The sequence below is a fragment of the Myotis nattereri genome, assembly GCF_964212035.1.
Source record: "Myotis nattereri genome assembly, chromosome: 9".
Classification (NCBI taxonomy): Eukaryota; Metazoa; Chordata; class Mammalia; order Chiroptera; family Vespertilionidae; genus Myotis; species Myotis nattereri.
In genome coordinates this window covers 6,793,812-6,818,590 of record NC_138084.1, presented here as the reverse complement: position 1 = coordinate 6,818,590, position 24,779 = coordinate 6,793,812, and the positions used below count along the sequence as shown (strand labels likewise).

The following is a 24,779-nucleotide window of genomic DNA, read 5'->3' as shown; positions in this document are numbered from 1 at the left end:
GGCCACAGGCCTGGGCCTCGGCAGGAAGCCCCAGGAGAGAGCGGAGGCAGGCGGGCGGCCATCCCTGCCTTCACGCAGCCGCCTTTCCCGGACCCTGACTCACTCAGGCTTGCTGGGTGCGGTGAGGCTGGCGGCAGAGCCGGAGAGACGAGGAGCCGGAGGTCTCGTGCTCCTGGGTTTGAATCCACACCTCGCCATCGCCTGGCTGTGTGATTTGAGGCAAATGAAGGCTTTGAGCCTCCCTTTTCTCATCTGCTAAATGGCAATAATAATAACAACTGTCACCTCCATGTTGGTGGGGGCTTCAAAGTTCTGGGTGTCATCGTGGTTTCTCCCCGTAGCCCCGAGAGGTAGGCCTCACCTCTGCGTGTTCCAAATGAAGAAACTGAAAGAAAATGACATTGAGCCCTGGCTGGGCGGCTCAGTCGGTGAGTGTCGTCCTGATACGCCAAGGTCGCGGGTTCGATCCCTGGTCAGGGCACACACAGGAATCAACCAATGAGTGCGTAAATAACAGGATGACAAATTGATGCTTCTCTCTCTCTCTCTCTCTCTCTCTCTCTCTCTCTCTCTCTCAAAATCAATCAATAAAATTAATATTAAAAAAAAAGAAAAGGGCAGTAAAAACCATAGACCCACAGAACCGACAGAGCTGGGTCTTGAATCCCTGTTTTTCTGTAAGAAAGTCAGCTTCCCCAGTGACTTACCAGGCCCTGTTCAGGCAAAGTTCAGCCAGGAAAAACAGGGTTTCCAGCAGAGGGACAGAGCCCAGGCGCGGACAGGCTTGCAAAACCATTGGAGGAGCTGGGGGAGCGAAAGGCAGGCAGCCCCCGCCGGGGATTGGAAATCGGAAAGCACAGGAATTGCAGAATTGTGTTCCTGGTACTCACGATGGGCATCTGTGTGTGTCCCATGGGGGGCGTTGTGAAGAAGGGTGTTGCTGGGTATCGTTCACGCGTGCCTGTTGCAGGTTCCTAAGAGAGGCGAGTTCACAACCCACTGTTTCCCCACACTTTGTTATGAAACATTTCAGACCTACAGGAAACCGGGAAGAATTGTTCAGCGAATCCCATGTCTGCTCTGCCTGGTGCCCCACTCTGCCTTGGGGCTCTCTTTCCACCTGCCCATCCTACTCTCTCCTTTTCTTTTTTTCTTTTTATTAATCCTCATTGCTTTTTAGAAAGAGTAGAGGGAATGAAGGAGAGAGAGAGAGAGAGAGAGAGAGAAACATCGATGTGAGAGAGACGCATCAATTGGTTGCCTCCCCAACTTGCTCGGAACAGGGCTGGGGATTGAACCTGCAACTCAGGGACAGTACGTTCTCTTGACCAAGTATCAAACCGGAAACCCTTCAGTGCACAGGCCGACGCTGTAACCGCTAAGCATACTGGCCAGGGCACTCTATCTACTTTTGTTGATGCAACAATATAATCTTTTTAAAGAGAATTTTTAGAAGAGTTTATTTGAGCCAAACGGAAGACACATGCCAGGGAGCAACATCCCAAATGCTCCCAACAATTTAATTTTCAGCGGGGGTGGGGAAAGCAAGATACAAAATTATCCAAAGCCATTGACCCAGAGTCTGGGAGGAAGTGTAGCAAACATCCTGTGTCCACATGATCTCTGCCTGATAGGATGTCCCAACTTTTCTGGTCAACATTTTTGATGAAGGGGAAAAAAAAAATCTGTTTTAAGTTAAAAGGAGCTTTGTCTTTTTTAGGATTGGAATGTCTCTCTTTGGGGGAGAGGTGAATGGAGAGGGGGTTGCCCCCACTTCAACGAAGAAGGAGCCCGAGAGAAGCTGTGGAGGGACCGGACCTTCCGAGAAGGCTCCAGAATGTTGCAACATTTCGGCTTGTTCAGCCCCAACGGAGATTTAGAAGAGGATGCTTCCCCAGCCTGAAGTACCTGGTGGCGCCTGCATTCCAGGGAGCGCTCGCCAGGAAGCAAGCCAACCCCGGTGTCCGGCTCGCTCGCGGGGCTCGAGAACACGCTTGAAGCTGCTTGACTCAGTGCCAGTACCGTCATGTGGTCCCGTCTGAGTTGCCCAAACTAAGAACAGCTCAGCTGAAAATAACACTGAGCTAGCTCCCCCATGGCCCATCCTAGCCCCGTGACTATGGCGGTGGCATCTCAGAGATGGGCCGGCCGGAGACCTGCAGGCAGGAGGAGGAGGTGGAGCGGGGGTCGTCTGCACTGCAGTCCCCTGTGGAAAGTGGCCGAGCAGGCGATGAGCGTGCCCGTGACTCTGGCCTCCCTCACCTTTGCCGTTGGATTGGTATCAGCTCAGAAGATGGGCAACACTGACGGGGAGATAAAGATCTGGAGAGAAAAGCACTCCTCAGGAAGAACATCAGCTTCTCCCTCATCCCCCAGGACAGGCCTCCAGGGAAACGCTTCGCTCTCTCCAAAGCCGAAGCACTGGGGCTGGTTACCCAAAACTGGCACCTACGACGGCGAGTGACGCCACCGGCATGGGAAACTGGGAGCTTTATCCGATCGAGGAACAGCCAGGACAACACCAGAGGTCAAAGGAGCCGCTCAGCTGAAACGAATACAGGGTAATATTGAATGTAAACTGTAGCGGAAAAAAAACAAGGAACAGCTCAACAACAGGAAGATCAGGAACAAAAGAAGGAAGAGGATGATGGGCAAACATTGCACCAAGCTCGGGAGTGGGATGACGCATCCAAGGGCTGACAACTGAGAGAACCTGGGTGAGCCTTCCCACAGCAAGACAGGCCTGCGGGAGGCGGGGCGGGGGGGGGGGGCGGCGGGGGGGGGGGCGCACATTTTCCCACCCCTGGGCTCCTGCCTCCATTCTGGACCACGAAGGCAAAGGTGCTTAATCATGCTTTGTGTTCAATAAAGTGTCAAGCAATTAAGTATTTCTTTGTGTCCTAGATGACGAGCCAGCGACCTTGTTTTGGCGTTATCGTCCCTATCAGAGGGTAACCAATTTCTTAAGTGAAAGACAAGAGGACTGAGAAATGGCTCTGTATAGGCAATGGCGGTATGAATTCTCCTTAAAAACTGACGAAACGCCCTGGCCAGTGTGGGTCAGTGGTGGGAGCGTGGGTCCGTGCACCGAAGGGTCTTCAGTTTGGCTCCCCCTCAGGCGCAAGTATCTGTGTTGCAGGTTCCATCCCTGCCCCTGTCGGGCTCTCGGGAGGCAGCCAATCAATGTGTCTCTCTCACATTGATGTTTCCCTCCCTCTCTCCCGGCTTTCCTGAAAAATCAATGGAAAAAATATCCCCGGGTGAGGGTATATTTCATGAGCCTGTGCAGGAAAAACAAAGAAAAGAAAGAAAGAAAAGAAAGGAGAGGGGAGGGGAGGAGAGGAAGGGAGAGGAGAGGAGAGGAGAGGAGAGGAGAGGAGAGGAAAGGAAAGGAAAGGAAAGGAAAGGAAAGGAAAGGGAAACAAAGAAAGAATTTATTTGAGCCAAATTTTTGAGGACATGCCCAAAGCAAAATCTCAACAGACTGAGAAAATGCTCTGGAGAATGGCAGTCTTGCAGCTCATTTTATTTTATTTTATTTTATTATTATTTTTAAAAAATATTTTTATTGATTTCAGAGAGGAAGGGAGAGGGAAAGAGAGAGAAACATCCATGATGAGAGAGAATCATTGATCGGCTGCCTCCTGCACGCCCCCTACTGGGGATTGAGCCCGCAACCCAGGCATGTGCCCTTGTCTGGAATCGAACCCGGGAACCTTCAGTTCACAGGCTGATGCCCTATCCATTGAGCCAAACCGGTCAGGGCAATTGCAGCTCATTTCATCCAAGGAGAAAACATGAGGAGGGTCGCCCGAAACCCACTTGTGGTAGATTGACGGGCAGGAGAAAGCAAAGAGGGGACATGCCTGCAATTAGATAAAAGATAAAGGGAGAGAGACATACTTCTTCGCCATCGGGGAGTGCGAGATGGCTAACATTTCACATCCACAGCGTGTGGAGACGGCTGTGGGCACAGAGTTCGTGGTCTGTGCTCCGTGGCCTGTGCTCGGGCGCAGGAGGTGGCGCCCTGAGGCATCTGGAGAAGAAAACGCTGACAAGTCGGAGGTGTGTTGTCCCCAGGCCTGAGAACAGAGGACGGGGCTCACAGCAGAGCTCGAGCTTCACATGACGACCTGCCGCGACCCGCCCAGTTCGGAATGTGTGGTCAGACCCTCCTGTGGGGTTGCGTTCGGTCAGTGAGCTTGTCGGTCCTGCCACGCGGCCCCCTGAGCTTGTGGGGTCTACCGTGTTGCCCCCTCCCATTCACAGGCTTATATACCTGCAAGCATTGCCGCACAACTAAAAAGATCAAGTCCTCAGGTCCTCGTGTTTCTGCCCACTCTGATTTTTGTAGCTTGACTGTCGTTACTCCATTTCGTTTCTTCACACTTTCCTCAAATCTTTTAATAAAGCCTGTTAGAGCTACAAATGTACTCAGTTGAAATCTGTGGTTTTTTTAAATTTTATTTTATTTTTTAACATTTAAGGAACCATATTTTTTTCTTTAAATATATTTTTTTCATTGATTTCAGAGAGGAAGGAAGAGAGATAGAAACATTAATGATGAGAGAGAATCATTGATTGGCTGCCTCCTGCACGCCCATACTGGGGTGGGGGGAAGAGGATCGAGCCGGCAACCCGGCATGTTCCCTTGGCTGGAATCGAACCTGGGATCCTTCAGTCCGAAGGCCAACGCTCTATCCACTGATCCAAACCGGATAGGACTGAGTTCTGGTTTTTAACAAATATTAACAACCATCTGAAGGAATAGAGGCACAGAGAGGACAATCAATCGCCTCTCTGGCGCTAAACAGGGAATGAGTAGTGGACCTGGGATTGGAACTCCGGCCGCAGGGTGCCATGACCTCAGTCCACTCACGCATTCAAACATCCACTGCCCAGCCACGATGGGCAGGACCTGGAGGCGGAAGAGAGACGGGGTAAGTAGATGCAGGCAGCCAGGACAGCAGAGGCTGGGGGCTCGCAGCCTTTGGGGGAGGGCTGGGCAGGTGCTGGCCTCGTGGGAGGCCTGGCTTCCGGGAGAATGTGCCGACCAGCTTGGCTAGCGGCTCACAGCTCCGGGCAGTTCCTTGTTTGCCCCACTGTGGATAGAAGCTCTAATTGCAGATCCGGTAAAGCTGTTGGCTGCTCCCAACAGAACATTTGGGGGTGACTCCCAGCAGGTCCCCAGCAGTGGGTGGGGGTTTGGGGCAGACTTGTAGGTTAGGGAGGCCCCGCAGTTGACTGGAATCTCCCCACAGGTCCTGGTGCGGAGGGAGGTCTGGGGCCCCCGGCCCCCTCCTGGAGCAGGCCCTGCTCACATCCCCTGATCTCCTGACTCCCCCACCTGCGGCGGCCCTTGTGCCCACTCCAGCTCTCACAGTCAGGGAGAGGCACAGGAATCCTGTCGGGCCAGATTCCTTCTCCCTGGGACAGCGGACCTGGGGGAGAAAGTTGGCCACAGTCTCCCAGGATGTGGCAGATCTTCCAAAGTCGCCTCCCCTCTTCTCTTCCATTTCCCCTTCCCCCTCACTGCCTCCACATCCTCCCCTCTGCCTGGTTAGATGGCATTCTGAGAAGCTCTGGGCAGGCCATGGTCACAGAGGGTCACCAGTGCGGCCCCTCTGACCTGGGTGGCTTCGCCAGGCCCTGGTAGGGTAGGGAGCTAAAGGGGGTGGGGACAGGGCTGGGGCATCACTCTAGGGATGGACAAAGTGCCCCTGAGGAGTGAGTGAGAGAGACCCTCACAGGAGGTAGGGACCCTGGCTTGAAGGAATGGGGAGCAGGGAGGGCCCGGTGGCAGCCAGGCATCCTGGGTAAGCAGAACCCCCCGACTCCAGCCTGGGCCTCAGCTTACCCATCTGTAGGGGGTCCTCAGGTCCTGCTGTTCCTTCTGCACAGAAAGGTGAGCCTGCAGGACCCAGGGCTGCCTGAGGAGAGAGGAGCTCAGAGTGGGCAGAGCCTGAACCAAGGTTTCCGGACTCCCAGTCTCATCCCCAAGGCCTGAGTGACTTCCCTCATAACTGGGATCTTTGTTTATTTATTATTTTTAAATCCTCACAGGAGGATATGTTTTTATTAATCATGAGAGGAGAGAGAGAGAGAGAGAGATCAATTGGTTGCTTCCCTCATGCACCCTGCCCGGGGATCAGGCTTGCGACTCAGGTATGTGCCGTGACTGGGAATCAGACCCACAACCTTTTGGTGTAGAGAACAAAGCCACCCGCCAGGGCATAACGGAGATCTTTAGAGAGACACTGTCACAAAGGTGAGGCATGTAGGGCACAAACAACAGGTTCTCACCACGTTTGGAAAGTGAATTCGGAAGGTCTGCTTTCAAACAGGCTGGGGGCACAGGAAATGCACGCCTGGGGGCCCTGGGAGTCGCTTCTGGTAGATGGACAGCCATTGCCCAGGGACAACCACGGGGGACCCAGCAGGGCCGTATGTGGTGTCGTCTCTAAATAAGGGTAACCAGGCTGCCACAGAGATACATGATCAGGCTCAGAGATGCTCATGCCATACCCACCCCCCCACTGTTAGCTTGTGAACAGGAAGATTAGCTTGTTTGGGATCTTTTCATGTGTGTTAAAATCATCGGTTTGTTCAATTTAAGTGTTTCAAATCTGCCCCCGTTTGGATAATCCTGTTGAGGAATTTGTTCAGGAGCCTGCAAGAATAGGAAAGGGCCCAGGCCCCGACAGGCCTCTGGGAGGCCGGGGGATGAGCCGCTGCAATCCACCCTTCCTCACAGCAGGCGACACTTGCTCTCTTTCTGCCTCCGAGAAGTCAGTCAGCTAACAACCCACAGGGCACAGCGACCCTTGGAAGGGCCTTGCCGATGCCCAGCACTTTCCCCACTGGTTTCAGTGACCCCCCAACCACCCTGTGGTGTAGGAACAATGATCTCCGCTGGGCTAAGAGTCAGGCAACTTGTCCATGGTGTTGGGAGCATAAGTGAATCAGGAAGTTTTGCTAAAATTAAAAATGGCAACGGTTTATTCAAGGGTCTTAGCATTTGCAAATTGAAAACACAACTAAGTATTCAGAGTGTTCTGAAGAAGAAAGAAAAACTGAATTCCTATAGTAAAAATGAGAATGTCAACGTACGAAACGTTCAAATCCGTGGAGAATTTTTATGAGCTTATATTTATGAGTCAGACTGATGACAATTGCCGGGAAGCAAGATTTCAACGGATTGAGAAACTGCTCTGGAAAACAGCAGTTTTGCCAGCTATTTCATACATCAGAACCAAAAGTGAAGGTGCAAGGGGTTGCATGAAATTCCCTGGGGGTAGGTGAGGGAGGCGGGAGAAAGCAAAGCGGGGACATGTCGAGGACTGGATAAAAAGTAAAGGACGAGGCACATACGTCTTGTGCATTTGGGGATACAGGATAGTTAACAGTCAACAATTAACTCAGTGACAATGAGGGGATTTGTGATCTCCACTCTGGTGCTGTGGTTGTGCCCGGAGAAAAAGGAAATTGCCCTGACATTCCAAAGGTATGTTATCTGAGATGCAAAAAGACAATAGACAGGCTCAGTTAAGATAAAGGTTGACCTTTGTCAGGGAAGATACTGGCCAACGACAAGACTGCCTGCCAGGACCTGCTTAGTTAGAAAGTTTTCATTTCGGACCATCCAGTGTGGTCACTTTCGGCCTCTGAGCTTGAAGGCTGCCACGTGGGCCTCCCCTGAGCTTGTCGGGTTTAGTGTGTGGCCCCTTTCTCATCCACAAGCAGAATCAGTCCTGCATTCTTAACCTCTGGATTGGTTGGAGATGGTGATCCCCTAGATCCGTGGTCGGCAAACTGCGGCTGGCGAGCCACATGCGGCTCTTGGGCCCCTTGAGTGTGGCTCTTCCTAAGCCTTAGAAGGACCCGAATTAAGTTCATAACAATGTACCTATCTGTATAGTTTAAGTTTAAAAAATTTGGCTCTCAAAAGAAATTTCAGTCGTTGTACTGTTGATATTTGGCTCTGTTGACTAATGAGTTTGCCGACCACTGCCCTAGCTGACCAGGGGTCCAGCTACTAGATGCCAGGTGGTCTGGACACGTGAACATTCTTTCACAAGTTCTTCCCAGGGTTATCTCTAGGATTCATATACACATCTCTAGGCACTGATGCACAACGGAAAAATTCAAGTTCAATTTCCCAGGCCAGTTAAAGCAAGAATGGAATCATTTCCTCATATTTCAGTATACCTGATTTTAGTAATATAGTAATATAGTGACTCCATGTTAGTTCCTGAACGGTCACACAGGGGGTGGAGGCACAAGCTCCAAACACAGGTGTTTCCCCTTGATGCTATACTCAGGATCCCTGCAAGTGGGGTGGGGGTGGGGGGCAGGGGAAGGACCTGTCCCATCCACCTACCAGACGATATGTGGGCATTCACGTCACCTGCTTTCATGCTCTACCTGTGACCCCCTAGACAGCGAGCCACCAACTAAGATCACACTTGGGCTCAGAGACATCCAGAAAGCTGCTGGGCCTGCTCAGCCTCTAGCTAGATCTTGGGGTGGGGCCAAACCCGGGCTCGGTAAAGGGGCCCAGAACCCTGTTGCTCTGCTGGCAGGACTGTAACCCAATCCTTAGCATGTAGGATTTCAGCCCGTTGGCCTCTCTGTGCTCACATGAATATTTTAAGGCTCAGAACTGAAGTAGGGCACGGGCCCTGGGTGCAGCCTGGAAGGGATGGTGAGCACTTCCCTGCCAGGCTCTGCTTCTCCAGCTCCCTAGTGAACCTCCCTGGGGCCAAGCACCTAGTGCTTCCTGGGCCAAAGGTGCTTTTGGTGCAGAAGGAAGGACGAGGCTCCCTGCATCCAGAGGGAGGAGCCCTGGTGGGTCCCGGGTTCTGCCCTTACTAGCTGCCTGCTTTGGACAAATGGCTTCAGCCCTCTCGCCTGAGAGATGCATGCTGATTACACTTGGCTCACTGCCGGTCATGAACGTTCAAAGATGCTGGATATGGGTAAAGGGCTGGCACCGTGCTAGATAAGTGGTCCCTCCATTTGGGGGTTGGCAGATTCACAAAGCCCTTCTTCAGAACAGGCCTTGTGATTGGAGTTGGTGGCAGGGCTGGGGCCCATGGGTGGACCCCTCTCTACCCTGGTAGAGGCCCCTGGTCTGCCCTTTGGCCCTGAGGATACCCAAACCTGAGGCCCTCCTGAGGCCCATCACCCATACTCTGTGTCTGCTCTCAGAATTTAGCATCAATCAAAGAGCTTTTGGAAATTTTTTGTCCTAGAAGAAAAGCTTTGTTATGGAACACCCTCTCGCCCGCACCGGTACCTGCCATAACAAATTTCTCTCCGAGTCTTGTCCACTTCCTCCCAATGTCAACATTCTGCTGATCAGAATGTACCTTCCAGTTTGAGTTACTTTCTTACACAACACTGCCTTCCCAAGCTGAGTTGCTACAAGTGTGTGCATTATTCATTACCAAATGCCAGCCACTGGCAGATGCTGTGCCATGCAGCACACCACGTAACAGCAATACGGGGTGCTTCCTTCTTGCTGCGGGCACTGCACACATCCTCTCGTGCACCCCTCACTACAACCCTGTGCCCTGGGGATTGTAATTTTACAGTTCAGGAAACTGAGGCTCAGCCCAAAGTCATCCATTCGGCAAATACTTCCTGAGTGTCTACAAATATCAGGGCCTCCGGGGCACTGTGGTAGAGAACAAGATACATATGCAGAATCCCCAGTCTCCTGGAGGTTCCAGTCTCTGGGAAGGAGACAGACAATACACAATAAACAAAACGGCCAGCGCCTGCTCCAATCTAGGAGGAATGCACGAGGCCAGAATGGTGAGGGATTCGATCATCCGCACACCAGGTGGCTGAGCCTGGATGGCTCCAGCACCCAGTGACGGGAGTCAGCGGCTTTTAAAGGTCTTTTCCTGGGCAGAGACTTCTTTACGCATACCCGGAGGGGAGAAGATGGAATGTGGTCACATCAAGTGAAATGTGGTCTCAGCAAAGGGAATGTCCATTGTGAAATGACCGGAGAAGCCAGTTCCCGGGAGAGGGATATCGATACAATTGCTTGATCCAACCGAACAGTCACAAATTCCTAACTGGGCAGGTGGTGGCGGGTAGCCACATGCAGGCCTATAGCTTCCTTAGCAAAGGTTAATCTTTAAGTGAGCCCTATCCACTGTTCTCGTGCATCTAGGATAACACACCTTTGAACTGTCGGAGTAATTTTCTTTTCCAGATCCCGCAGGGCACCACCACCAACACTAGAGCACAGACTACCGGTTTCCTCATTCTTATCTTGCTGCCTGCATATTGTCTCTATGCTGTAAATGTTAAGTATCCTTTAACTATCAGTGTAAAAGGTGTGTCTCTCCACTTTGCCTTATATCCAATCCTAGAGATATCCTAGCTTTGCTTTCTCCCACCCCCTCAACCTACCACCAATGGATTTCTTGTGACCCTCAAGTTTTCTTGGATTCTAATGTATAAAAGGAGCTGCAAAACTGCCCTTCTCTGGAGCATTTTTTTCAATCCAGTTCATTGAGATCTTGTTTTGGGCATAACAAATTGGCTCAAATAAATTATTAGTTTTTAATTAGAGAGGACAAGAGCAAGAGAAACATCAATTTTGTTGTTCCTCTTATTTATGCATTCATTGGTTGATTCTTGCATGTGCCGGGCCGGTGATTGAACCTACAACCTTGGCTTAGGCAGGACCACGCTCTAACCAACTGACATACCCGGCCAGGGCAAAATTCTTAGTTTTCCATTGGTTTGGATGTTCTTTTGTGGACACAGTGCTGCCAAGTTCTATGGCTTGGCACTCGAGAAATATGCGGAAAATGAGTCCTTCCTACCAACTTCAGCCTGGCCACGCTGAGGTTCTGGCTGATACACCGACACGTGGGCTCCGTATTGAAGTTGCTTCCAGTTTCTCCAACTGGAGCTCACGTGGGATGGGCGGTTTTCTGCATGGGGCTTCTTGCTTCCGACGACTTATTTTCTTGGGAGAAAGTCTTGAGAATGGGGTTGCTAGCTTGAGTCCTATGCATATGTATCACTGCGGGTTTCTCCTTTTGGAAAAACAGTGCATGTCTGGCACTTTTCCTGAGACCTGTGTCCCAGGCCTGGCCCTCATTATACCTCCTCACAGATGGTGCAGCTGTGAACAGCAGGGACTCCTGACTGCCCGGCAGATTCCTCCTCAGCCTTTCAAACCCTGCTCAACCACCCGCCACGTCCACAGGCAGAATGACTCCTTTTTCATGTAAAACCTGTTATGTTAGCATTCCCAGATGCCCAGCTTCCTCAGGCTCAGTATTGGGGGTTTTGCCCCAGCACCATGGGTGGGCACTGACTATATAGAAGGAAGTTTTGTATCCCTATGGAGGCAAAGCACTTCGCACACACAGCCAGGACACCTGCCTCGCCCCTCCCTTAGCCTAGGACTTTGGCCAAGGCTCTCTCAGCCTCCGGCTCTCAGCATCTATCACATGGAATGGGAGCAATAGCAGATAAAACTTTCCCAACATCTTTAACGAGGTAACCTCTTACTCCCATAGGGAATTGCAGCCCATAAAGGCGCCGGGAGGTTCTAACAGCCCAACCAGCAGACACCAGATCAAGTTATTTCAAATGAGAGCGGTCCAACCCTTACTTCTGGTGTCCCTTCCTCCTGCCCAGATTTCTAGCATTCCTCTGGGATGACCAGGCCCGTGCCAGGGTACAATGGAAGGGCAGCAATGCAAGGCCCCACCTCCCTGCAGGCTGGTATTTTTAGACAAAGTCCTTGGCTACCTTATCTAAATGGCCAGACTGGAGACCTTGATTTCTCAGCTTTCCAAACATCCAACGGGGCTCCCACCGCACCTCCCTCCTAAACCGCTCCCCCCTACCCTCGCCCCCAGGCCCCCCCCCCCCCCTGCTCCTGGCTCCATATAGTGCAACCTCCAAGTCTACCTCCACAGCTGTCCAGTTAAAAGCCCCCCTTCATGATAATCCTTTCTTTCAGTAAGACCGTTTTTCTTGTACCAAGCGCAGCCAAGTAAACACTATTTAAAAAGAGATCTTTGCTGGAGCAGACTGGGAAATTCCTACAAAGCAGCCATTTCCTGTGCGTCAGGAGCTGCATTTCCCAAGCAGCCAGGGAAACATCTTGTCCCAGTTCATACCCCGTTAACACAGAATCCGTAATTTTTATATTTATCTGTACCCCAAAGAGGTAGTGAGGGCCGGATTGCGGCCGATGGGGGGCAGGGGCCCTCGTTCCCCACCGCGGGCAAAGGTGCGTTAGTCACGGTCACGCGGAGACCTTCTGCGCAGGGGTGGGCGGGGCGGCATCCACAAAGCCGGCAGCCCCGGTGGCACTCACCTTTGGCCAGAGTTCCGGGCAGCGGAGACGGCCCCGCTGCGGGATGCCACCCCGCCCGCGCCCGCCCGCCCAGAGCATCTCGGCCCCGGCGTCCTCAGCACCACGGATAGGGAAACTGAGGCTGCAGGAGGCCTCCCGAGGGCTGGGCCGGCTGTGCGGCCTGGAACCAGTCCCCTCGCCCCCCTCTCGGGCCTCGGTTTCCGATCTCGGGACAATCATTCCTCCGGCTCCGGCTCGGAAGGGGCGTGGCCGCGCCCCGAGAACAGTCGTCGGGAAATATTTTAAAAGAACACACCCGCGGAGCTGCAGACCTAGGTGCCTCGTGCCAAGGTCACGCGGAGACAGAAGCCAGCCTCCGGGCAGGAGCTTCCAGCCGGCCCCCGCCAGGCCCCGGCCTCTAATGTCCTGGGGGTCCGAGGGGGCCCCAGGAAAATTTCGGCCCCCAAATCCAAGCCCAGAGTCCGAACCCCAAGTTCAGGGGCCAGCCCCGCCTCCCACCCCGCCCCAGCCCTCCCTCCGGGTACCGAGCGCCTCGCTCGCCCCTCTCCATCCCCACGAACCCCGCCGCCGTCTCCACGCCCCGCCCCGCCCCTCGCGCCGGGCCCGCCCCCTGCGGTCGCAGCGCCCCGGGCGGGGCCGGGGCCGCAGCCAATGGGGAGGCGGCGTATCCAGGGCGTTGGCGGTTGTGACGCGCCGAGCCGACGGGCGGCGGCCAATCAGCGACGAGCTCGCGGGCGGGCCCTGACGCGGGCGGTGCTCCTCGTGCGGCGGCGGCGGTATAGGAGTGAGCGCCGCGGACAGCAGGGCCAGCCGAACGCAGCCGCCGCCGCCGCCGCCACACGCCTCCCGCAGTCTCCGCGCCGCCGCCGCCGCCGCCGCCTAGCGAACCCAGCCCGGCGCGCCCCCAACCGCCGCTGCCTCCTGGCCGGCCCGTCTGCGAGCGGGCGAGCGGCCGCGACGCCCGGCCGGACCCTGAACCTCGCCTTCTCGCGCGTCGGCCGCCCGCGCCTCCTCGGCTGCCTGCCTGGCATGAAGACCAAGTTCTGCAACGGGGGCGAGGCGGAGCCCTCGCCGCTCGGGCTGCTGCTGAGCTGTGGCAGCAGCAGCGCGACCCCGGCGCCCGGCGTGGGGCAGCAGCGCGACGCCGCCAGCGACCTCGAGTCCAAGCAGCTGGGCGGCCGGCAGCCCCCGCTGGCGCTGCCCCCGCCGCCGCCGCCGCCGCCGCCAGCCGACGAGCAGCCGGAGCCGCGGACGCGGCGCAGGGCCTATCTGTGGTGCAGGGAGTTCCTGCCCGGCGCCTGGCGGGGCCTTCGCGAGGACCAGTTTCACATCAGTGTCATCAGGTCGGTGGCGGGCGGGCGGGCGGGCGGGCGGGGGGGCCGTGGCCGCCGCTAGCCGGTCAGGTGACGCCGGGCGGGCGGGGGCGCGGGGCCGGCGAGAGCCACCTTTCTCGGACGCTTGTGAAGTCCAGGCCAAATCTCGCGAAACAGGCCCCGCGGCCGCCCAAGACCTTCCAAGAGGCAGGCTTTTGAAAAAAAATAAAATAAAGTATTTTTTCCTCCGGTTGCGTGGGAAAGCCGGTCTCTTCGGAGGAGAACAATACCGTTCGGTCACAGAGTAGTACATTTCGTTCAGAAGCTTAAAACGCGCCTAGAAAGTTCCTTTGCGGCTGAGGATCTTAAATGGAGGAGGGGTGTGATGGCTGGCTTTACAAAAATCACTCGGTAACTTCTTCCAGTGCCTGGCCAGGTCTACGGTTGGATTTTTTTTTTTTTTTTCTCTTCTTTGGAAGAGTCATCTGTGAGCGGTGAAGGGGTAACATATGCCCATTCCCCCCAACGCTGTTCAAACCCGGTAGGTGTGTTACTAAGCAGAGTTAGGAGGTGTGGCTCCAAAAATCACTGGGGGTAAAGTAGAAGGAATTCCCGCCTCCCCACCCCGTTATTTTAAGGTTAAACGTTTTAAAATTTAAGTTTAATCATAAACGTATGGGTGTGCATGTTCATCCATAAAGACCCCCTTGATTTTTGCCTCCACTCTGTTCCCATGGGGGCAACCATTTAACATTTCCGTGCGCATCCTTCCATTTAGACCTTTAAACTGAGGTCTTTTTTTTTTTTTTTTTTTCCTGCGAATTTTCTCTGACGTGGCTGATCAGGGTGAGGGCAGTATCTAGCAACTGGCTGGCTGCCACCCAGAATCCCCAAATCCAATTTTAGTCATTCGATGCCTTTTCTGTGCCCAGTCTTTCACCGGAGCTGCATATGCAGCAAACTTAACTGAGCTTCACTTCCTTTTTGTGCCTCTGGCCCCTCTCACAGAGATGCTTTTGAGTACTGAGTCAAAAGGCAGAGAAAAGAAAACCAAAAGGTGTTTAGATAATCCCCGAATTGTGTTTTTCATTTCACTTTCCACTTGTTCATTGCTGGTGTGTATGTAGGAAAGCGATTGCCTTTTGTATATTAAACCTTGTATCTTATAACCTTGCTATAGTTGCTTATCTGTTCCAGGAGGGTGGTTTTTTTTTTTTTCAGTCTAGTCCCTTGGATTGTCCAGCTCTGACTGCTGCCCATGTTCTCCTTCCTGGTTCCTCCACAGCTGGCAACACAGGACAGCCCCCCCCTCTTCCCCTAAGAAAGAATTATTGGGCCCCAATGTCAACAGCGCTGAGGTTGAACAACCTTGGAATAGAGGACTGAAGATTGAGCTTTCCTCTTTCATCCATCTGGCCATACTCTTAAAGATTAACCTTTGCTTTGTGGTTGGTGCTAATATGAGCAGCTGACATTATCTCATGTAATCTTCACATAAACCCCTATTAGATACATCATATTATGCTGAGAAAACAGGGTTAGAGTCACTGAGTAACTTGCCCAAAGCCAGCAAAGGCCTGTTTTTTCTTTTGTTTGTTTAATTTTTTAAAAATATATTTTTATTGATTTCAGAGAGGAAGGAAGAGGGACAGATAGAAACATCAGTGATGAAAGAGAATCATTGATCGCTGCCTCCTGCAAGCCTCCCACTGGGGATTGAGCCCACAACCTGGGCATGTGCCCTTGACCAGAATCGAACCTGGGACCTTTCAGTTTGCAGGCCAACAACACTCTATCCACTGAGCGGAAGTGGCCAGGGCATGTTTGTTTGTTTTTTAAATTATGTGTTTTTTTAAAAAATATACATTTTATTCCTTTTCTACAGAGAGGAAGGGAGAGGGATAGCGAGTTAGAAGCATAGATGAGAGAGGAACATCGATCAGCTGCCTCCTGCACACCCCCCACTGGGGATGTGCCCGCAACCAGGATACATGCCCCTGACCGGAATCAAACCTGGGACCCTTCAGTCTGCAGGCCGACGCTCTATCCATTAAGCCAAACTGGTTAGGGCTTAAATTATGTTTTTAATTGATTTCAGAGAGAGGGAGACAGAGATAGAAACATCAATGATGAGAGAGAATCACCCATCATCTGCCTTCTGCACATTCCCCCCCCCCCCCCCCCCCAGGGATGGAGCTGCAACCTGGGCATGTGCCCTGACTGGGAATTGAACCTTGACCTCCTGGTTCATAAGTCAACACTCAACCACTGAGCCACACCGGCCAGGCTCTTTAGTCATTTTGGCTTTTCGATGATGCTCTTGAAACTCCTGGGTCCAGGCCCTAAGCTCTAGTGAGACTTAGGATGTGTGCTGGACTTGATGCCTGTGACTTGCGGACAGTTTGCAGTGTTTTCAATGCCATTTTTGTTTTTCAGCAAAATACAGTTGGTTAGGTGCAAACCAGATAACTTAGCAGAAGAAAATCTTTGTGTTAAAGGTTTCTCTGGAGCAGGTGGTTTCTTGGGTTCATCATTGAGCATTGAGCTGCCTCACCTAGATATGAATTCTTTCCCAGATGATTGGAATATGTATAGATTTGTTTTTTAAAATATATTTTTATTGATTTCAGATGGAAGAGAGGGAGGGAGAGAGAAACATCAATGATGAGAGAATCATTGATTGGCTGCCTCCTGTAGGCCCCCTACTGGGGATCAAGCCTGCAATCCAGGCATGTGCCCTAACCGGAATCAAACCAGGAATTGAACTGTGACCTCTTGGTTCATAGGTCAGTGCTCAATCACTGAGCCACAGTGGTGAGGCAAAATATACCTAGATATTTTTTGATGGATGAATGGATAAGCAGAGGTGACATTTACATACAGTGGAATATTATTCAGCCTTAAAAGAGGATATTCTGATACCTGCTACAACAAACCTTAAGGACATTATGCTAAGTAAAATAAGCCAGACACAGAAGGACAAATATTGTATTGGCTTCTGTGAGGTCACCAGAGTAATCAGATAAATGGAAACAAAGTAGACTGTTGATTTCCAAGGGCTGGGGGAAGGGAGAAAAGGGAATTAGTCTTTAGTAGATACAGCCTTTTAGTTTTACAAGAAGAAAAAAAAGCATTATGGAGATGGATGGTGATGATAGTTGTACAAAAATGTGAATATATAACGGTACACTTAAACATGGTTAAGAGGGTAAATTGTATGTTACTTGTATACTTGGAAACATTTTTTGTGAGATTAAGTTGCAAACGTTAAAGCCTCTCCTAGATATAAATACATCCACGAGCTCCAAGACTCGCCCCTGTACATTGCCTGGTAACTGTAGTCCACGCTTGTTCTACAGCGGAGTTACCACCTGCTTCCTACTGCAGGCTGGGTGCTTGAAGCCCAGGATGTGACATTCACAAGTGCTGATGGGTGCAAGTGGGTTACATGATACAGCTGGAATACATCACGTCTACAAGAATATTCCTCTTTTTTCTTGGGACTGAACAGGTTAATAGCCTATACTATAATAGACTCTATAGGGACTTGTGAAGTGACCTTTGCTTCCTTTATATGTGCTATAGAACCAAAATGACATCTTGCCCCTATAGCATCGTGGCTGGTGAGGGTACGATGCGTTTCAGGGCTGTGCTGTGGTGGTCCATCCTGAGGAACTGAACATTAATTAGAAAGCAGGGAGGTGGCAGGACCGTATTTACAGTCACAGCCACCTTGCTTTGCTTCCTCACATTACACTTGGGTTTTTCTTATTATCTATCTGTTCAAGGGGGAGCACAGCTGCGCCTTTTGGTGAACTGATAGGCCACTGAAATGAAGGGTATTTCCTCAGTTGCCTCATAGGGGGAAATGTCTGTTTTACTTCTCCTTGAAAAATCTACAAATTGCCATTAAGTTTTGAAATCAGTTGTACTGTATGCTGATGTTATAGTAAACTGTTTGACTTGCAGTGACCTAGTAGCAAATTAAGAGGAACTTGATTAAACTTTAACCTTGCCTTATTTTGGGGTTTGCTGGGTTTGACCTGGGTGTCGGTAACATCAGTTTCCCCAGAGGCTTTTCTAAGATAGTCACTAAGATAGTGGGCTTGGGAAGGATTATGCCATAGACTCTGGATCAATGGGGCTAATGTAGAGAAAGACGAGTCGGGGAAGAAAAAAATAAAAGTTTGCTAAATCCAGAACTTTCGCTGAAGTAGGAGGATGGAAAAGTCACCAAGAAACAAATTTGTTTTTTTGTTTTTTTCAAATTTGATTTTCTTATAAATTGGTATGAATGAAAAACATTTTGGCTTTTTAAAGGGCTAGATCAGGAAATTCAGGGCAGATGAGGCCCAGACATAAACAGTACACAGAATGTCGCCTGTTATGTGACCAGAAGAAGGAATTTTGTAGGTAGGTTTCAATTCACTGGAGCGCAATTTACTGAAAATTTTCCTTATTTTTATTTCTTTTTTAAAATCCTCATCCCAGGACATGTTCATTGATATTTAGAGAGAGAGGAAGTGGGAGGGGAAGAGGGGAAGGAAGGAGATGGGGGAGGGAGGGGGGGGAGAAGAGAGAGAGAGACAGAGAACGGGGATTGAACCTGCAACCTTTTAGTGTACGGGACGATGCTCCAACTGAGCCACCCAGCCAGGGTGTAAGTTGATTCTTGATTAGCTGTATATAAAGAGAAATTGAAATGTTTATTTTTACATCTGATTAATAATCTATAAAAGAAGCTAGGTGGGGGTTGGTGAAGCACACTCAGCTAGGTCCAGAGGATGCTGGTTAGAATTGGCAGCAGTGACTCTGCTCTTCATTTTCCAACGTGTCACTTACACGTGTTGAATGTGACATGAATGTGTTATTTTCATTTTATTTGCTTCATGAGTATGTTGTGCCTCCTAAGTTTAATTATGATGTGTATATTTATTATAAAGCTGTCCCTGCCAGATGATAAAGTTTGTAGTTTCAATTCAAAGTTTCTAGTTTGAATTCATAATTCTTTGAAATCCTTCAGAGTTCCAGGGATAAAATAAAATATCAACTTGGCCTGATATTTTTTTTCCTTGTAATTGATTTTAGAGAGAGGAAGAGGGAGGGAGAGAGAGAAACATTGATTTGTTGTTGCATTTATTTATGCATTTATTGGTTGATTCCTGTATGTGTTCTGACCAGGGATTGAACCCACAACCTTGGATTGGGACAACACTCTAACCGACTGAGCTACCCCGCCAGGGCCTTGGGCAGATAATCTTGACAAATTGTGCCATATATTGGGCTGTTGGATTTTTGCTATCATTTCTGTTTGACTTGCAGTGACCTAGTAGCACATTAAGAGGAACTTGATTAAACTTTAACTCAATAAATAGTTATTGAGCATATTTTCCTAATGTATCTCCTTGTTCCTAGTCATTTTATTTGGCTCTTTGGTAACTGGCTTATTTCTGGATGGTTTTCACAGTTTGCATCATCCATAATGGTGACCTTTTATTTTGATTGTCATTAAAACATAATCAATGGTTTACTTCCTCCTACTAAGGCCTATTGAGCAACAGAGGCTACAGATAATATAAGAGATGAAGGATTTCCAGGTTGTGCGCCTGTTTCTGGCCAAGCTTGGCCTGCCTGCCTTCCTTCTTTAGGAGTATGGGGATAAACTTTGAATGGAGTTACACAACTTAGAACAGTAGTTCATCTGTTTGCTCTCCCTGTTGACTGAGCTTTCAAGAGGATGTGACAGGAAGGAGAACTAGGTCTTTTAACTAATGCTTGTCCTGTTGCTTGGGAGCCAGAAGCCCTTGTTGGCTGTGACTGGAGCAGCAGGGCAATTCTGATAGCTGTGCACATGAGGCCCTGCCCCCCAATTGAAAAGAAAGGTGAAGGGTCCTTGTATCCTCTGTCTCCGCACCTTCCATCTGCTTTTCCACTTGCTTGCTGGGTGGGGGATGGGGATACTAGAACCTTGAGTTCCCTTATCTTTCTGTTCCTCCTCAATTGGGGTAGACAACTAACTGGCCTTGGGGAAGATAGATCCTTAACTCTTGTGAAGGCACCCTGGTACTAGTGATTGCTTTCTCTTCAGCTACTGGAAAAAAAAAATCTTAAATATGACTTTTATTTACATCCGGACACATTGTTTCTGTGGAAGCACATTCAGGTTTTTTAGTAGCTTAAGAAAACTCATTACATAGAAAAAAGTCAATTTTCTTCTTTTTAAAAAACTTGATTGAAATATAATTCACATACCACAATTCACCCATTTAAAGTGTACGATTTAGTGGTTTTTAGAATACCCACATATATGCAACCATCACAGTCAGTTTTAGAACATTTTCATCATCTCAAAGAGAAACTCTGTTCCCTTTAGCCTCCGGCCTCCCTAGCCCTAAGCACTCACTAATCTGACTTCTGTCTTATTGACTTCCTAGTTTTGGACAGTTCTTATGAATGGAGTGCATGTGATTTTTTGTGACTTAAGCATTATGTTTTTAAGGATCATCCATGTTATAGCATATCAGTGATTCATTCCTTTTTTTACAACTGTGGTAAAATACACAAAATAAAATTTATTACAGTTTTAAGTGTGCAAGTCAGTGGCATTAAGTACACTCACATTGTTGTGTCACTGTGTCCACCATCCATCTCAAGAATGTTTCTGTCCTTCCAAACTGCTGAACCTCTGTGCCCATTAAGCATTAACTTTGCATTCCCCTTAATGGCCCCTATCCTTTGAAATTGATAGCTCAGAGTCTGTTTTTAGTTTCATGTGTGTTTCCTGAAATGTGGTATATACTTTTGATGTGCAGCTCTGCTGACACCTTGATTTTAGCCCCAGAAGACCTTTTTTCAGGCATTTGAACTCCAGAACTAAAAGATAGTAAATTTGCTGTTTTAAGCCACAAGTTTTCGGTCATATGTTACAGCAGCTGTAGGAAATGAAGACATTTGTTTTGTGCAGGTTTGTACAGACTAGTCTTAATGTAAGACTCTTGGTGTCCACTTGCACCTGTTACCATGCTTAACTTTGTTTCTTGGATCTTGTGGCATCAGAGTTAAAAGCAAGGACCCTGGTGCCATACACCTGTGTTTGAATCCTGTCTTAGTCACTTCCTTCCTTGCTGTGTTCCTCAATTTCCTTATCTCTAAAATGGGGTGATACCAGTGGCCACCTGTAGGATTGTTGGGAGGATGAAACAAGTTAATCCTTGTCAAATACTTCATGACTCTGAGCCCTTATAGTGACTAATGAAGTCCTCGTTTATAAAGGAGTGAATCTGAGGGTCGGAGGTTTACTAGTAGTGATGTGCCCAAGATTGCACAGCTAGTAAGTGGCAGAAGTGGGATTTGAATGCCAGGCTCCCTGGCTCTGAAGCCTGAGGTCTTTCTCTTAGCACGATGCCATCCACAGGAAGATGGGAGCTAAGACTAATTTCCCAATCATTAGAGAGCAGTATAAGCAGTTTTCAAACATAATGGAGGAATTTGGAGAAGAGAGACTTGGTGGGACAAGAGTGCTGCTGTTTGTTGTCATTTTGGGGAAATAGTTATTGAACATCCACAATTTGAAGGCCATTGGGCCTTAAGAATTGAAGGTAGACATTACCCTGGCCTTCAAGGAGCTAGCAGGGAAGATGACAAAAGCTGCTTGTGGAGGTTGAACTTTGAACTTGGTCTTAAATGGTAAGTAGTTTTTAGATAGCAAAGAAGGAGGAGTTTCCAGATTGGAAGAACTCAAGCGAGTGGATGTGGTGATAGGCTTTATCAGTTAGTACTTATAACAGAAAACTCCAGAGTAACAGTAGCTTAAACCACATAGAAATGTATTTTCCTCTGTTAGAGCTCCAGAAGTCACCAGGCCAAGCCAGTCTGGAAGCTCCACAGGCTAGACGGGGATGCAGGCTCCTTCCAGCTAACTGCTCTGCCATTCCTAGGATGTGGCCCTTATTCTCATAATCTAAGAAGCTGCGAAAGCTCTGGCCATATGTGCCAGTCAGGCTCTTGCAAAAAAACTGGAATAATACTAGGTACTTTGACATAGAGAACTTAACATAGGGAATTGGACAGGTGTGGAGGGAACCGAAAGGCAGAAGTGATTAAAATAATTAATTGTATGAAGCAGCCCTACCCCGGGCCTTGGAAAATCCAAAGGGAAGAGGTCAGAGTTATCAGAACCTGTAAGTTCTGAGGAGGGCCCCACAGAATTAGGATACAGCCTCTGAGGAGAGGGCACTGCTTGGCTATTGCTGGTATCTCAACTTGAGAAGTGTCCCTGTGGAGCCAGAGCCCAGATCTCTGAGCTGGTACCTCTGAGAGGGTGTTCTGGGGCTGGTGGTGGAACAGCTGCCATGGCTGGAACAGGAAGCAACACACCTTCTCCCTCTTGCCTTCCAGGCCCCTCCAGTGCCACAGGGCCCCACTGCCCATACCCAGTGGGGAGCATCTGATCACAGAGATCTGGAACTGGTATAGTCCCAATCCGGCATCATAGCAGAAAACAGATGGGTTTGGAGCTCAGAAACAATAGCTCAGCAATTGACACACCATCATTTTCTTGTTTATTAGGGTGGAAGGTGGGGAAGAGAGAAGGGCAAAGTGGGAACTTACCTTATGTTGATTTCCCAGAAGTCACACAAATACGGCTTTTTACGTTTTATTTGCCAACACTTGGTAGCATGGGCCCACTTAGCTGTAAAAGTATCTGCTAAGTATAGTTTTAATACAGGGCACTTTCCGTCTGAATAAACCTGGGTTCTAGCAAGGAAAGGGAGGTGAATATCTGCCACAGGAGCAGAACTGTCAGAGTTGTTAGACTGATGTCGATGTAGCAACATTAATAACCTCCAGGCAAAAAAAATTCCTGTTATCTTTCCTGCCTACACAAGTTGAAGTGTTCTCTCTTGCTTTGTATTTCTTTTATTTTTTATTGATTTCAGAGAGGAAGGGAGAAGGAGAGAGATATGGAAACATCATTGATGAGAGAGAATCATTGATTGGCTGCCTCCCGCACGCCTCGCACTGGGGATTGAGCCCCCAACCCGGGCATGTGCCCTTGACTGGAATCGAACCCGAGACCTTGTTTGCAGGCCACTGCTCTATTCACTGAGCCAAATCGGCTAGGACTGCTTTGTATTCCTTGACAGTGCTTGTCATCGTATGCTCACAAATCCCTACATAATTGGGCATGTGGTGATGTAGATTAGCTTTGTATTTTAGCCTTTTGGCATCATATTTTGACTAGGCTGGACTGTTCATGGATGGAACAAGGAATAGTGGCTCCCTGACTGGGGATGTTATTTTAGAAAGCTGTGGTTCGATTTGCTGGCAACTTTTGATCCAATATGGATGCATCTGACAGGCTCAGGATGTGCTGAAGCACATAGTTGCAAACACTGTCCCCCGATTTTGAACTCTGTCTTATAGTTTTATGTCTGCTTTCTTCATCAGAGTGGACATTTTTTGAGGGCAGGGACCAGATCCTATTTTGGTTTTCTATTACCCTAGCTTCTAGCAGAGTGCTGTGCTTATGTAATAACTAGAGCCTGGTGCACATATTTGTGCACTGGGGGGGGGGGTGTCCCTCAGCCTGGCTTGTGATCAAGGCCTATCAGGGGGCCGGCCAACCCGGGGGGAGGGAGGGGCTGTGGGAGTTTGGCTGTGGGAGTGCACTGACCACCAGGGGGCAGCTCCTGTGTTGAGTGTCATAGCAACTGGTTGACTGGTTGTTCTGGTTGTTTGGTCATGTAATGGTCACTTAGGCTTTTATATATATAGATTACTCAAGATTTATTGACTAATTAGGATTTAGTGGCTCTGAAGTTAGTAGAGGTGAGGTGCCTCTTGCCTGTAATTCCTGATTGTACATTATTTTTTATTCTGCAGTTTAACTCCAATCTCTGCATTAACTAGCCTTCTTCTATACCCAGTCATTTCTAACCCAGGCAGGTGATTTGTCCTCAAGGCTATTCCTTCCTGTTTGAATGACCTCTGTAACTTGTTTCTTGTCTTCACTAGTCAAAATGGATGGGTTAGGTAATGAGATCTTGCATTTCTTCTGAATGCTCCAAGAATCACTTAATGTTGCAGGTTTTTTGAAAAGGCTTGTTAGTCAAAATTGGTTGAGAGCCCTGACTGGTTTGGCTCAGTGGATGGAGCGTCAGCCTGCGGACTGAAGGATCCCGCGTTTGGTTCCCGTCAGGGGCATGTGCCTTGGTTGCGGGTGCATCCCCAGTGGGGGGTTTGCGGGGGACAGCTGGTCGATGTTTCTCTCTCATTGATGTTTCTGGCTCTCTGTCCTCTCCCTTCCTCTCTGTGAAAAATTAATGAAATATATTTTTTAAAAATTTGGTTGAGAAATTTTTACTGATATGGGCATGGAAGAGGTAGATCTTGGAATTGTACTTCAAATGGAAAGTTCTGGAGGAAATGGAATCTGCTATAATGGAGGTTTGGGATCATAAAAGAATGTAGGGTTGAAGGACTGCATCTGGGATTCCCCCATTGCCAGTGCTGGAGAGAGTACTCCTGGTCCTTGTCATTCTCCAGAGGCCAGTGCCATGTGTGCGGCACACGTGTGATTAAAAAAAACCTCTCCCCCAGTGCTAATCTAGAAGGACAGATTGGGGGATTTACCTGTTTTTTGTTGTTGTTTTTTGTTGTTGTTTTTTGTTGTTGTTTTTTGTTTTTGTTTTTCCAGAGAAGAAGGGAGAGAGAGAAAAATCAGTGATGAGAGAAAAATCATCAATGGACTACCCCTGTACTGGGAATCTAGCCCATAGCCCAGTCATGTGCTCTGACTGGGAATTGAACCATGACCTCCTGGTTCATAGGTCGACACTCAACCAGTGAGCCCCATTGGCTGGGAAGGGTTTGCCTATCCTATATAATAAAAGCCTAATTTTGTCCGTTCAACCAAAGTGTAATATGCTAATGATACGCTAAGGCCACTCAACCGCTTGCTATGACGTGCACTGACCACCAAGGGGCAGACGCTCTGACCGGAAGGTTAGCTTGCTGCTGGGGTCTGGCCAATTAGGACTGGGCAAGACGGGCCCTTCACGTCCTGGAGCCCTCTTGTGGTCCCTTGCCATCTGGCCAACCTC

At 49.4% G+C, this 24,779-nt stretch overlaps 1 protein-coding gene across 2 annotated transcripts in view; it reads left to right on the top strand.

Annotated features, from left to right (window-relative positions):
- The first annotated feature begins 13,131 nt into the window (after window positions 1-13,131).
- CHKA (choline kinase alpha) overlaps window positions 13,132-24,779 on the top strand; it is a 44,654-nt gene continuing 33,006 nt past the window's right edge. The window contains exon 1 of one of the 2 annotated variants that reach the window (XM_081099057.1): window positions 13,132-13,704. In XM_081099057.1, the coding sequence (XP_080955183.1) occupies window positions 13,391-13,704 (314 nt within the window). In that variant the 5' untranslated portion in view covers window positions 13,132-13,390. The remainder of the gene's footprint in view (window positions 13,705-24,779) is intronic. The other variant, XM_081099056.1, reaches the window with a different exon arrangement.